The 15,829-nt window shown below is 45.2% G+C and overlaps 1 protein-coding gene across 2 annotated transcripts in view; it reads right to left on the minus strand.

Moving 5' to 3' along the window:
- LOC129822217 (transcription elongation factor SPT6-like) overlaps positions 1–15,829 on the minus strand; it is a 42,406-nt gene that overhangs the window by 7,941 nt on the left and 18,636 nt on the right. For both annotated transcript variants that reach the window (XM_055880305.1, XM_055880306.1), the window contains exons 22-23: positions 15,276–15,413; positions 4,652–4,819 (exon numbers count right to left, since the gene is read on the minus strand). In XM_055880305.1, coding sequence (XP_055736280.1) covers positions 4,652–4,819; positions 15,276–15,413 — 306 coding nt within the window. The remainder of the gene's footprint in view (positions 1–4,651; positions 4,820–15,275; positions 15,414–15,829) is intronic.

Consider the following 15,829-nt stretch of genomic DNA (forward strand, 5'->3'; position numbering starts at 1 on the left):
CTGATACTTATTAAATTTCCGGGAGAAGAAACTGACTGGACACTCAACCTTGTTGTCATTCTCCTGGAGAAGCACAGCCCCAGCACCGATTTGACTGGCGTCTACCTGCAATTTGAAAGGTTTCCCAAAATTTGGTGCTGCCAACACAGGTGCCAAACACAAAAGAGTCTTAACTGCATCAAATGCCTCTTGACACTGGGTGGACCAGATAAATTCAGCCTTGGCCTTCAACAGATTGGTCAGTGGGGACACTACTACCGAAAAGTTTTTACAAAAAGCACGGTAGTACCCCGCCATTTCCAGGAAGCGCATCAGTTCTTTCTTTGTAGAGGGCTGTGGGAACTGCTTCACAGCCTGAACCTTGGCTTCTACAGGACAGACAAATCCCTGACCAACAACCTTGCCTAGGTATGTGACTGTAGCTTTGGCAAACTCACATTTTGCCAAATCAATACCTGTGTCCAACATAGACTGCATCTCTGTTTCCAGTTTTAGTCTCTTCTCCTCAGATACACGATAAAATCTGTGTTTGATAGGCTTAGCATCTCCGATGTCTATATCATGTTCAATTAAGTGGGTTTGTGATGAAGTGTCAGAAAACAAAACAGGGTAGTTTCTAATAAGAGCTACCAATTCATCACGTTTCTCAGAGTCTAAATGATCTACCAAAACCCCAAGGTTTTGCAAAGTCTGAGAGTTTTTCAACCGTCCTTGTAAGACCTCATCTGAAACTTTAACTTCCTCTTCTCCCCCCTCCACCAAATTAAAGCCACAAGATGCAGGGACTGGGGCAGCAGTCAACACTGACCTCACTGCTGGAGTGCCTTCAACTTTGCTTAGATCACGGGAGTGATAACATTTTAACAGGTTCACATGGCATAATTTAGAGGACTTCCTATGACTAGGGGTTTCAATAAGATAGTTCAAATCTGACACTTTACGCAACACAGTGAAAGGACCACAGTATTTTGCCTGAAAAGGTGAACTTACAAGAGGCAGAAGAGCAAGTACCCGATCACCGGGACTAAACTCACGCAGCTCAGCCTGTCTGTCATATTTCAGTTTCATTTTCCGTTGAGAACATTTTAGTTTTTCTTTCGCTAGTTCACCAGCCCTATACAACTTCAACCTAAAGCCATTTACATAGTCAATAAGGTTCCGAGGTGGTTCCTCAGGCAAACAACCATCCTGCAACACTGCTAAAGGCCCACGCACCTTATGGCCAAACACTAAGTCATTTGGGCTAAACCCTGTGCTTTCCTGCACTACTTCACGAGCAGCTAGTAACAGCCAAGGTAACCCCTCCTCCCAGTCGGCAGACAGTTCCGTACAATATGCACGAAGCAAGGATTTTAAAGTTTGATGAAAACGTTCCAAAGCTCCCTGGCTCTGGGCATGGAACGTGCCCATAGAAATAGATGTGACGCGAGTGCAAATGCGGGAGTGGGATTTCCCACAATGCTGGAAGGGGGGGCCTGAGTGAAAAAGTTGAGGAACCCCTGCAGTAGAGTACTGAGAAACTATAATAATAATAACATATAGGTACATATTGCTACTGTATATTGATCAATTCTATCTGGTAATACTTGGTATATTGTTTTTTTTTAATTCTATGCGCCAAGCATTTTGCTAGGACTTTTGCATCACAACACTGAAGTGTAAGAGGTCTCCAATTTTTTAAATGGACTGGATCTTTATATATACCACTTGGGTCCTGTTTCAGTAATAATGATATCACACCTTCTTGTTGCGTGTCTGATAATCTCTCATTTATATAGGAGTGATTAAAACAAGCTAATAATGGTCCTTTGAGTATATCAAAAAAATGTTTGTGTAACGGTTGTCAATGTCGTTCTCCTCCTCAGACGAGGAGGAGCATGGATCGGACCAAGATGCGGATTGGTAATTGTACATGTTTAATGTAAATAACAAGAAAACACTACAAAATACAAAACAACAAACCTCAAACAGTCCTGTGTGGCCCAAACACTGACACAGGAAACAAACACCCACAAAACACCAGTGAACCCTGGCTGCCTTAGTATGACTCTCAATCAGAGACAAACGATACACACCTGTCTCTAATTGAGAATCATACCAGGCCGAACACAAAACCCCACATAGAAATAGAAAACATAGACTAACCCACCCAACTCACGCCCTGACCAACTAAAACAAATACATAACAAAGGAAGACAGGTCAGGAACGTGACAGAACCCCCCCCTTAAGGTGCGAACTCCGGGCGCACCAGCACAAAGTCTAGGGGAGGGTCTGGGTGGGCGTCTGTCCACGGTGGCGGCTCTGGCGCTGGGCGAGGTCCCCACCCCACCATAGTCACTCCCCGCTTCCGTATCCTCCGCCCAATGACCACCCTCCAACTAAACCCACCTAAATGAAGGGGCAGCATCGGGATAAGGGGCAGCACCGGGATAAGGGGCAGCAGCTCCGGGATAAGGGGCAGCAGCTCCGGGATAAGGGGCAGCAGCTCCGGGAGAAGGGGAAGCAGCTCCGGACTGAGTGGCAGCTCCGGACTGAGTGGCAGCTCCGGACTGAGTGGCAGCTCCGGACTGAGTGGCAGCTCCGGACTGAGTGGCAGCTCATGACTGTAGGGCAGCTCATGACTGTAGGGCAGCTCATGACTGTAGGGCAGCTCATGACTGTAGGGCAGCTCATGACTGGAGGGCAGCTCATGACTGGAGGGCAGCTCATGACTGGAGGGCAGCTCATGACCGTAGGGCAGCTCCTGACTGGCTGGTGTCTCTGGCAGCTCCTGACTGGCTGGCGTCTCTGGCAGCTCCTGACTGGCTGGCGTCTCTGGCAGCTCCTGACTGGCTGGCGTCTCTGGCAGCTCCTGACTGGCTGGCGTCTCTGGCAGCTCCTGACTGGCTGGCGGCTCTGGCAGCTCCTGACTGACGGACGGCTCTAGCGGCTCCTGACTGACGGACGGCTCTAACGGCTCGGGACAGACGGGCGGCTCTAATGGCTCGTGGCAGACGGATGGCTCAGATGGCGCTTGGCAGACGGATGGCTCAGACGGCGCTGGGCAGACGGATGGCTCAGACGGCGTTGGGCAGACAGATGGCTCAGACGGCGTTGGGCAGACGGATGGCTCAGACGGCGTTGGGCAGACGGATGGCTCAGACGGCGTTGGGCAGCCGGGCAGTTCAGGCACCGCTGGGCAGACGGCAGACTCTGGCCGGCTGAGACGCACAATCGGCCTGATGCGTGGTGCCGGAACTGGAGGTACCGGGCTGAGGGCACGCACCTCAGGGCGAGTGCGGGGAGGAGGAACAGGGCTCTGGAGATGCACTGGAAGCCTGGTGCGTGGTGTAGGCACTGGTGGTACTGGGCTGGGGCGGGAAGGTGGCGCCGGATATACCGGACCGTGAAGGAGGACACGTGCTCTTGAGCACCGAGCCTCCCCAACCCTACCAGGTTGAATGGTCCCCGTAGCCCTGCCAGTGCGGCGAGGTGGAATAGCCCGCACTGGGCTATGCAGGCGAACCGGGGACACCACCTGTAAGGCTGGTGCCATGTACACCGGCCCGAGAAGACGTACTGGAGGCCAGATACGTTGAGCCGGCTTCATGGCATCCGGCTCGATGCCCAACCTAGCCCTCCCAGTGCGGCAAGGTGGAATAGCCCGCACTGGGCTAAGCACGCGTACTGGGGACACCGTGCGCTTTACCGCATAACACGGTGTCTGACCAGTACGACGCCCTCTCACTCCATGGCAAGCCCGGGGAGTTAGCTCAGGTATCCAACCCGGCTTCGCCACACTCCCCTTTAGCCCCCCCCCCCCCCCCCCAAGAAATTTTTGGGTGAGCCTCTCGGGCTTCCAGCCACTCTGCCTTGCCTTTGCCTCATAAAACCGCCTCTCCGCTTTCGCTGCCTCCAGCTCCGCTTTGGGACGGCGATATTCCCCTGGCTGAGTCCAGGGTCCTTTGCCGTCCAGGATCTCCTCCCAAGTCCATTCCTCTTCTCTCCATTGCTTTAGTTCCTTCCTTCCTTCCTCAATCCGCTTGGTCCTGTTGTGGTGGGTGTTTCTGTAACGGTTGTCAATGTCGTTCTCCTCCTCAGACGAGGAGGAGCATGGATCGGACCAAGATGCGGATTGGTAATTGTACATGTTTAATGTAAATAACAAGAAAACACTACAAAATACAAAACAACAAACGTGACTAACCTCAAACAGTCCTGTGTGGCCCAAACACTGACACAGGAAACAAACACCCACAAAACACCAGTGAACCCTGGCTGCCTTAGTATGACTCTCAATCAGAGACAAATGATACACACCTGTCTCTAATTGAGAATCATACCAGGCCGAACACAAAACCCCACATAGAAATAGAAAACATAGACTAACCCACCCAACTCACGCCCTGACCAACTAAAACAAATACATAACAAAGGAAGACAGGTCAGGAACGTGACAGTTTGTATACTTCCACTGGTATGCCATCCAGTCCTGGAGTTTTTCCATCCTTAAAGGCCCCAATTGCATCAAATAGTTCCTCCTCTGTAATTAGGCCTTCACATGAGTCTTTCACTTGGTATATTGTTGCTTTTATATCTGTGTAGTAACACTTTAATTACATTGTATTAACATGTTGGAAATCTAGATGCCTTATGTGATCTATGTCTTACCCTGAGCAGGTGGGATCCCTTCCTGGGCCCCAGGCCACAGACGTACTGCACCAGGCTCTGGGTGTAGGGGTGGGCCATGGCCCGGTTCACATCCACACCCACTTCATTCACCCGGTTGATGAACTCACAGTACAGAGCATTCAGCAGGTCCTCCTTCACTACATGCTCCTGTGTGGGAGGCAGACAGAGAACAGTCAGACTCACTATTTACAGACACATTGATTCACAGACTTTGATTCAAACCAGACTATGATTATCATGTACAGTCAACTAGACTTGCTACTGCATTTGGGTGATTCCATTCCAGCATGGCCCGAAAATATTTATGTTATCACAGATTGTTCTGGGAATTCTCACAAAAACTTAATTGGGAGGAAGGATGTTTAACATGCTTTTAAAATTTGTATCACAAATCTTTTTAGAACCATTTTAGGCCTTTTTAAAAACCTATACCTGCATCCTGTAAGACCCTATGATCCGTGAACCGTACATGTTACAGACAACATCTTGGTGTTTGGAACAATATACTCTTTAAACACATTACATTTCGAGAGTCGGCTTTCCATTTTATACATTGACATTATAGGTTATTAACCAATCACAGCTAGGGCTGTTACGGTGACCAGAGTCATGACCGCAGTCAAATTCCACGTGACCATTTAGTCACGGTAACTAGGCCTCTCCAAGCTCTAATGCTGCTGATGGTCATTAGTAGCCTACCAAACTCAGCACTCTATTGTCCCTCTAATGACTCTGGCATCAATGCAAATGTAATCGAGAATGTAATCTATAGGCTATTCAATTACGTGAGAAAACAGAGTTTTAATGGCTTCTATTAAAAAGAGGAGGTGCCCATCAGCTTTCTATAGGCTAAGCCTACTATATTTATTTCTCAAATAACCTAATATTAAGAAAATTGCTTTGCTTTACAACAGGTGTATAGCCTACCTTGCTGGAATGAAAATGAACCATGGCAAAAGCGCAAAAGCACATGGAATAAACAAACATACAGTCAATAACACAATAGGACAAAAAGTATATTTACAGTGTGTGCAAATGAGGTAAGATAAAGGAGGTAAGGCAATACATAGGCCATAGTGGCAAAATAATTACAATTTAGCAATTAAACACTGGAGTGATAGATGTGCAGATGATGACGTGCAAGTAGAGATACTGGGGTGCAAAAGGGCACAAAAAAAATAACAGTATGGGGATGAGGTAGTTGGATGGGCTATTTACAGATGGGCTATGTACAGGTGCTGTGATCTGTGAGCTGCTCTGACAGCTGGTCCTTAGTTAGTGAGGGAGATATGAGTCTCCAGCTTCAATGATTTTTGCAATTCGTTCCAGTCATTGGCAGCAAAGAACTGGAAGGAAAGGCGGCCAAAGGAGGAATTGGCATTGGGGGTGACCAGTGAAATATACCTGCTGGAGCGTGTGCTACAGGTGGGTGCTGCTATGGTGACCAGTGAGCTGAGATAAGGTGGGGCTTTACCTAGCAAAGACTTATAGATGACCTGGAGCCAGTGGGTTTGGCGACAAATATGAAGCGAGGGCCAGCCAACGAGAGCATTCAGGTCGCAGTGGTGGGTAGTATATGGGGCTTTGGTGACAAAGCGGATGACACTGTGATAGACTGCATCCAATTTGCTGAGTAGAGTTTTGGAGGCTATCTTGTAAATGACATCGCCGAAGTCAAGGATCGATAGGACAGTCAGTTTTACGGGGTATGTTTGGCAGCATGAGTGAAGGATGCTTTGTTGCGAAATAGGAAGCCGATTCTAGATTTAATTTTGGATTGGAGATGCTTACTGTGAGTCTGGAAGGAGAGTTTACAGTCTAACCATATACATAGGTATTTGTAGATGTCCCCATATTCTAAGTCAGAAACGTCCAGAGTAGTGATGCTGGACGGGCGGGCAGGTGCTGGTAGCGATCGGTTGAAGAGCATGCATTTAGTTTTACTTGCATTTAAGAGCAGTTGGAGGCCACGGACGGAGAGTTGTATGGCATTGAAACTCGTCTGGCGGTTAGTTAACACAGTGTTCAAAGAAGGGCCAGAAGTATACAGAATGGTGTTGTCTGCGTAGAGGTGGATCAGAGGATCACAAGCAGCAAGAGCGACATCATTGATGTATACAGAGAAGAGAGTCGGCATGAGAATTTAACCCTGTGGCACCCCCATAGAGACTGCCAGAGGTCCAGACAACAGGCCCTCCAGCTTAACACACTGAACTCTGTCTGAGAAGTAGTTGGTGAACCAGGTGAAGCAGTCATTTGAGAAACCAAGGCTGTTGAATCTGCCGATAAGAATGTGGTGATTGACAGAGTCGAAAGCCTTGGCCAGGTCTATGAATACAGTTGCACAGTATTGTCTCTTATCGATGGAGGTTATGATATCATTTAGGACCTTGAGCGTGGCTGAGGCGCACCCATGACCAGCTCGGAAACCAGATTGCATAGCGGAGAAGGTACGGTGGGATTCGAAATGGTCTGTGATCTGTTTGCTAACTTGGCTTTCGAAGACCTTAGAAAGGCAGGGTAGGATAGATATAGGTCTGTAGCAGTTTGGGTCTAGAGTGTCTCCCCCTTTGAAGAGGGGGATGACCGGGGCAGCTTTACAATCTTCGGGGATCTCAGACGATACGAAAGAAAGGTTGAACAGGCTAGTAATAGGGGTTGCAACAATTTTGTCTGATCATTTTAGAGAGGGTCCAGATTGTCTAGCCCAGCTGATTTGTAGGGGTCCAGATTTTGCAGCTTTTTCAGAACATCAGCTATCTTGATTTGGGTGAAGGAGAAATGGGGGAGGCTTGAGCAAGTTGCTGTGGGGGGTGCAGGGCTGTTGACCAGGGTAGGGGTGGCCAGGTGGAAAGCATGGCTAGCCGTAGAAAAATGTTTATTGAAATTCTCAATTATCGTGGATTTATTTATGTTTCCTAGCCTCAGTGCAGTGGGCGGCTGGGAGGAGGTGCTCTTATTCTCCATGGACTTTAGAGTGTCCCATAACTTTTTGGAGTTTGTGCTGCAGGATGCAAATTTCTGTTTGAAAAAGCTAACCTTTGCTTTTCTAACTGCCTGTGTATATTGGTTCCTAACTTCCCTGAAAAGTTGCATATCGCGGGGGCTATTTGATGCTAATGCAGTACGCCACAGGATGTTTTTGTGCTGGTCAAGGGCAGTCAGGTCTGGAGTGAACCATGGGGTATATCTGTTCCTGGTTCAATATTTTTTGAATTGGGCATGCTTATTTAAGATTGTGAGGAAAGCACTTTTAAAGAATAACCAGGCATCTTCTACTAACGGAATGAGGTCAATATCCTTCCAGGATACCCGGGCCAGGTCGATTAGAAAGGCCTGCTCGCTGAAGTGTTTTAGGGAGCGTTTGACAGTGATGAAAAGTGGTCATTTGACCGCAGACCCATTACGGACGCAAGCAACGAGGCAGTGATCGCTGAGATCCTGGTTGAAGACAGCGGAGGTGTATTTGGAGGGCAGGTTGGTTAGGGTGATATCTATGAAGGGTGCCTGTGTTTATGGATTTGGGGTTGTACCTGGTAGGTTCATTGATAATTTGTGTGAGATTGAGGGCATCAAGCTTAGATTGTAGGATTGCCGGGGTGTTAAGCATGTCCCAGTTTAGGTCACCTAACAGCACGAGCTCTGAAGATAGATGGGGGGCAATCAATTCACATATGGTGTCCAGGGCACAGCTGGGGGCAGAAGGTGGTCTATAGCAAGCGGCAACGGTGAAAGACTTGTTTCTGGAAAGGTGGATTTTTTAAAGTAGAAGCTCAAATTGTTTGGTCACAGACCTGGATAGTATGACAGAACTCTGCAGGCTATCACTGCAGTAGATTGCAACGCCGCCCCCTTTGGCAGTTCTATCTTGTCGGGAAATGTTATAGTTAGGGATGGAAATTTCTGGGGTTTTGGTGGCCTTCCTAAGCCAGGATTCAGACACGGCTAGGACATCCAGGTTGGCAGTGTGCTAAAGCAGTGAATAAAACAAACTTAGGGAGGAGGCTTCTAATGTCAACATGCATGAAACCAAGGCTTTTACGGTTACAGAAGTCAACAAATGAGAGCGCCTGGGGAATGGGAGTGCAGCTAGGCACTGCAGGGCCTGGATTAACCTCTACATCACCAGAGGAACAGAGGAAAAGTAGGATAAGGGTACGGCTAAAGGCTATAGGAACTGGTCGTCTAGTACGTTCGGAACAGAGAGTAAAAGGAGCAGATTTCTGGGCACGGAAGAATAGATTCAAGGCATAATGTACAGACAAAGTGGAGGTAAACCTAGGCATTGAGTGACGATGAGAGAGGTATTGTCTCTAGAGACATCAATTAAACCAGGTAAGGTCACCGCATGTGTGGGAGGTGGGACAAGAGGGTTAGCTGAGGCATATTGAGCAGGGCTGGAGGCTCTACAGTGAAATAAGACAATAATCACTGACCAAAACAGCAATGGACAAGGCATATTGACATTAGGGAGAGGCATGCGTAGCCGAGTGATCACAGGGTCCAGTGAGGAGCTGGGCGGGCTGGAGACACGGCGATTCAGACAGTTAGCGGGCCAGGGGCTAGCAGAAGGGCCTTAGAGGGACGTTGCGACGGAAGAAGTCTGTTGTAGCCCCCTTGTGTGGTTACATCGGCAGACCAGTCGTGATGGATCAGCAGGGGTCCGTGTAGTAAAAGGGTCCAGGCCAATTGGAAAAATAGGTATAGTAGCCCAAGAAATTGGCTGATGGACCTCTTCAGCTAACAGTCCGGTAATCGCGCTGTGCAGACTGGCAGGAGTTGTCCGAGCTAAAGGTTAGGTGATGACCGCTAGCAGTGACTAGCTGACTACTAGCTAGTAGCTAGCTTCTGTTGGGGGTTCTGGTTCTAAAGTAAAGAAAATAGCAGATCTATACCACATTAGGTGAGGCAGGTTGCAGGAGAGTATGTTGAAGTTGGATTTAAGAAAAAAATATAAATATATATGCGAAGAAAAAATATATAAAAAGATGTATATAAATATATATAATACACGGGACACGACAAGATGACGACAAGATGAAGACAAATATGCCTATATTTTTTCTGACTGCTACATCACTTGTGAATGATGTATTATCACTTGTGATTGATGGATTATCACTTGTGATTGATGGATTATCACTTGTGAATGATGCCCAGCGTGTGCAGTAAGGCAAGAAACAGCACATGCCTTTTTTCTGTGTGACCTTTTCAAATCATAGTCGCACACCTCATGTAGTCTAGCCCATAGGCCTATATGTTTTGATAAGGTTTGTATCACAACTTAAGTGATCAAATTACTTCTTAAAATTAAGCACATTAATCCGCTTTACAACTGGTGTAGAGCCTTACTGGTATACAAAGTGGGTGCGTGAGTTTCAAGTTTAGGGAAGATAAGTTTCACCATAAATATGCACCTTTATATTAAAGCATTACATCCATAATCTCATTTGCGGTCACTTTTGAGAACAGCGGGAGCTAATTGATTGCATTTTGGAATATTTGTGCTTATAGCCTACTGCCGTGTGCGCATTGCTGTACTTATAATGTGAAGAAATAGCCTAATAGTTTATAAACGTTAAGATAAACGTTCTGATCTGTTGCATCAGCCTCATTGCTTTTTTTGTTGCAACAATTTCGATGATTTTACTGAGTTAATGTTCATTTGAGGAAATCAATCAATTGAAATAAATTCATTAGGCCTTAATCTATGGATTTCACATGACTGGGAACAGACACCTTGAAAAAAATGGGCCTCAGGATCTTGTTGCGGTGTTTTTGTGCATTGAAATTGCCAATCAATAAAATGGAATTGTGTTCGTTGTCCGTAGCTTATGCCTGCCCATACCATAACCCCACCGCCACCATGGGGCACTCTGTTCACAATGTTGACATCAGAATACCGCTCACCCACACGACGCCGTACACACAGTCTGCGGTTGTGAGGCCGGTTGGACGTACTGCCACATTCTCTAAAACAATGTTGGAGGCGGATCATAGTAGAGACATTAACATAAAATGCTCTGCCAACAGCTCTGGTGAACATTCCTGCAGTCAGCAGGACAACTGCACGCTCCCTCAAAACTGTGGCATTTTAGAGTTGCCTTTTATTGTCCCCCAGCACACGGTACACATGTGTAATGATCATGCTGTTTAATCAGCTTCTTGATATGCCACATTTGCCAGGTTGATGGATTATCTTGGCAAAGGAGAAATGCTCACTAGTAGGGATGTAAACAAATTTGGGCATGAAATTTGAGAGAAATAAGCTTTTTGTGCATATGGAACATTTCCAGGATATTTTATTTCAGTTTATGAAACATGGGACCAACACTTCACATGTTGCGTTGATATTTTTGTTCAGTGTAATTTGGGTTCTATCGCATCCCACAACTGTCCCAGAGTATGTTTGGAATATTTATTTCTCACACAGAAGGACAAGTTGACCAATAGAATAGGTCAACTTTTGTACTATTTGGGATAGTAGATTGACATAGGCTAGTGCTTTCGCTGTTCATTAGGCCTACTCATCTTGTTGGCTGACAAAAACTAAATTCTTCAATATGCACCTCGGAATTCGATAAGACGGACGCGCGCAGTTACGTCCACGATGTGTCAGTCTTCACTTGTAGCCTACTTCGGAGCTGAGATGCCTGTGAGAAGGACCCGATCACGTGACGGGCATTGGCTAATAACAATTGAGATATCTGAGAGAATCATGTAAGTGAGAGGTGCTTTGGAGCACGGCTGCCAAGAGAAGGGAATTATAATTATTATATTCAGCCCAAGGGCAGAACGGCCACTTTGGCCGCAAAAGGCATGGATTTTTTAAGGGGCATTACGGCCACACAAGGGAGATGCCGCCAATAAATTCAAGGCATGGTGAGAATATTATCAAGTGCTTGTCAAATTATGAATGAGAGACTGATGAAGTGTGTGCAGCCTGCACAAGAAACAAAGCAGAGCTCATGCCTTCCATGCAACTTTTTTCAAATCATCATTAGTCACATCATGCAGCCTTAGAATGTATAAAAGCATTAAACATACAGTATAGCCCAATGTTTGTATCACAACTATAGTTGCTAGAATAAGCATATAGGAATACCTATTTCCGTGTTAACAGCTCAACACAGAATAGCCGCACGTGCGTACTCCCTCAGAAATCATTTGGAGAAAATATCCTTTCTATTTTATTCAGCTACGTTCAATTGTATTCTTCATACTATAAAATAATATAAAATAATGCCATGGAATTCTAAGCCAATCTTGTATGCTAAATGAACTAGTGTGGCCCACAGCCATATGGCATAGCTAGATCAGGGCATAACATATGGTAATTTCAGACTATGCTATTCTGTTCTTCTGAAATAGACAACATTTTCTTCATAACATGTTTCTTGAGACCTGTTTAAAATAAATAATGGTTTGATTGTGAGGGCTATATTAAATGGATTTATTAGACTTTTTTTAAATTTTTTTTAGATGTTTCAAAGGTCTGCACCAGTGGCTTGTAGGCTATGCGTGGAAGCCAGGAGATGCTAAACGTGTTTATGTTAATTACCGTGAGACTGGCAGTTAGGAGTATGATGACACCAAGGTGTTGTCTGTATCATGTACGGTTCACGGATCATTGGGTCTTACAGGGGGCATGTATGGGTCAAAAAGGTCCTAAAATGGCCACTTTCATCATGATTTTACAAAAAAACATAGATAGCACATCAAGCATTCTTCCTCCCAATGAAGTTTCTATGTGAGAATTTTGAGAACAATCTAAAATCCCCCCCCTCAAAAAAAATTGGGCCATGCAGGCATGGAATCGTCCATTTAGTAGGGGTTTCTAAAGGATCTCTGTAAACCCTCAGTGTGATTTCATCAAAGCCACCACTAGGTGATGATGATCTCCCAAGCATGCCTGGCCTAATGGAAACAGGAGTTGCGTCCTGAATGGCACTCTATTCACTGTATAGTGCACTACTTCTTTTTTTTGTAACAGTATTTTTATTGGAATTTCACCCATATTAAGAGATACAACAACAGAGACAAAGCAACAAAAAAAAAATAATAGCACTCACTTACACATACATATATATATATACAGTATATCACAAAAGTGAGTACACCCCTCACGTTTTTGTAAATATTTGAGTATATCTTTTCATGTGACAACACTGAAGAAATAACACTTTGCTACAATGTAAAGCAGTGAGTGTACAGCTTGTATAACAGTGTAAATTTGCTGTCCCCTCAAAATAACTCACACAGCCATTAATGTCTAAACCGCTGGCAACAAAAGTGAGTACACCCCTAAGTGAAAATGTTCAAATTGGGCCCAATTAGCCATTTTCCCTCCCCGGTGTCATGTGACTCGTTAGTGTTACAAGGTCTCAGGTGTGAGTGGGGAGCAGGTGTGTCAAATTTGGTGTCATTGCTCTCACACTCCCTCATACTGACTGGTCACTGGAAGTTCAACATGGCACCTCATGGCAAAGAACTCTCTGAGGATCTGAAAAAAAGAATTGTTGCTCTACATAAAGATGGCCTGGGCTATAAGAAGATTGCCAAGACCCTGAAACTGAGCTGCAGCACTGTGGCCAAGACCATACAGCGGTTGGTAGGATTGTAGGATTTTTATTGAATTTATTTGCAAATTATGGTGGAAAATAAGTATTTGGTCACCTACAAAACAAGCAAGATTTCTGGCTCTCACAGACCTGTAACTTCTTCTTTAAGAGGCTCCACTGTCCTCCACTCGTTGGAGGAAGTCTCGGGACTAGAGATGAATATCAGGACATCATCAGCATACAAGCTTATTTTATGGTGAACATCACCAATGAGCAGCCCCTGTATAGCAGGCGTTACCCTGATGGCCTCGGCCAGTGGTTCCATAACGAGTGTAAATAGGAGAGGGGACAAAGGACAGCCCTGTCTGGTACCTCTGTATATAGAGAAGCTATTTGACCGTAGCCCATTAGTAAGGACAGCAGCCTGAGGATCATCATATAACACTTTCACCCATTTTATAAAGTTGTCCCCTAGACCAAATATATTTAGAGCAAAGAATAGGTAAGACCACTCCACATGATCAAATGCCTTCTCAGCATCTAGGGAGAGCACAAGACCATCCATAGCACTTTGTTGGTAGGCTTGAATTACATTAAGAAGCCGCCTGACATTGTTGCATGACTTACGGCCCTTAATGAAGCCAGGTTGGTCTCCTTTCACAATTAGTGGTAGTGAGTCCTCTAATCTTGTGGCTAGAATTTTAGAAAGCAATTTTCTATCCACATACAGATGGGAAATTGGTCTGTACGAGGAACAAGACTCTGGACATTTTCCCTTTTTGAGAATAAGTGATATGTTGGCTTCTCTCAGCATTTGAGGGAGCTGGTCATTTGAAAATGAGTGGTTAAACATATCACGCAATGGCTCAAGGATCAGGCCATGGAACTCTTTCTAGAACTCACTACAAAACCTGTCTGGTCCTGGGGCCTTACCATTTTGCAGATTCTTAATTGCGAACATTATCTCTTCCTCGGTAATATTGGCATTAAGGAGAGACCTATGTTCTTCGGAGATAGTAGAGAGCTCAATCTTAGAAAATAACTTCTCCATTAATTTGGGTGCATAATTTTGCAGTTCTGAGGCATAAAGATTTGCATAAAACTTCTTAAATGAGTAATTTATCAATTTATTTTCATATAAATTATTGCCATCAGAATCAGTAATAGTAGCAATTGACTGTGAGTCAGCTCTCTCTTTAGCTAGGTACGCCAAGTACTTTCCTGGCTTATCGCCATGTTCATATAGCTTTTGCCTGACAAATCTCATTTTCTTTTCAGCGTCCTGTGTTAGGAGAGAGTCCAACGTTGATCTAAGAACTGATATTTCCTTTAATAGGGCAGGAGTGGGAGTTTTAATATAGTCCTTTAGTTCCTAATTCACCCTCTAACGTTTTTAGCTTTTCACGCTTTTTCCGCCTCTTAGTGTCCCTTCAGAATTTTCCGGGAGTCCCACAACACGAATATTGCATCTGCGTCCTTGTTTATCCAAGTCGTCGATGTGCTTCGCCATTTCGCGCACCTGTTTCTCAAGTGCTTTTATCTCAGTGTCCATAGATGTAGTTGAAGTTTCCACTGTAGCAATTCTTCCTTCCGCCTCATCAACATGTTTGACAACCCTCTGTAGTTCAGCTGAATGGCCTGCTATTGCTTCCAAGACCGTTCTTATCTTAACATCAATCACTTTAATAATGTCATCTTTTGAATCACCAGGTCCATGGTGCCTGGATCCGCAATGGTGTTAGCTTCGCTAACGTTAGCTAGCTCCTCCTGCACATCTACAGGGATGGTGGTTTTGGTCGAGTTCTTAGTAGTTCTGTTGGGCATGTTGTCAGAGATTTTTGAGAAATAGCCGTCAAGACTCATTGTAGGATAACTTATTTAGCCAATTCTACCACTTTTTCAAGCTAGGAGATTAATTAAAAAATATAAATTTACGAATGCCACGGGAGCTCGCTGAAACACAGTGTTCTCTCTACGCCGCCATTTTGTCCCCCCTTGTGCACTACTTTTAATCAAAGCCCTATTTGGAACTCAGTCTGTACCTGCAAAGGATGTAACTTGAGGCACAGGATGTCTTCGTCACTGCTGCACACCTGAGCATACTCCACCAGGGGGTCCTGGATCTTCCTGGCCACAGACACAGCCTGTCTTAGGAGAGGGGGGTAGTCCCGGAAATCTGCCTGTGGATTGGAGAAATAGAAAAAAAGTGGCAGTCAAAAGTTAGGACACATCTACTCATTCAAGTGTTTTTCTTTATTTTACTATTTTAGTGAAGACATCAAAACTATGAAATAACACATACGGAATCATGTAGTAACTAAACAAATCAAAATATAAGTTATATTTTAGATTCTTCAAAGTAGCCACCCTTTGCCTTGATGACAGCTTCGCACACTCTTGGCATTCTTTCAATCAGCTTCACCTGGAATGCTTTCCAACAGTCTTGAAGAAGTTCCCACATATGCTGAGCACTTGTTGGTTGCTTTTCCTTCACTCTGCGGTCCAACTCATCCAAAACCATCTCAATTGGGTTGAGGTCGGGTGATTGTGGAGGCCAGGTCATCTGATGCAGCACTCCATCACTCTCCTTCTTGGT

Source organism: Salvelinus fontinalis, chromosome 24 (genome assembly GCF_029448725.1).
Source record: "Salvelinus fontinalis isolate EN_2023a chromosome 24, ASM2944872v1, whole genome shotgun sequence".
NCBI classification, from domain to species: domain Eukaryota; kingdom Metazoa; phylum Chordata; class Actinopteri; order Salmoniformes; family Salmonidae; genus Salvelinus; species Salvelinus fontinalis.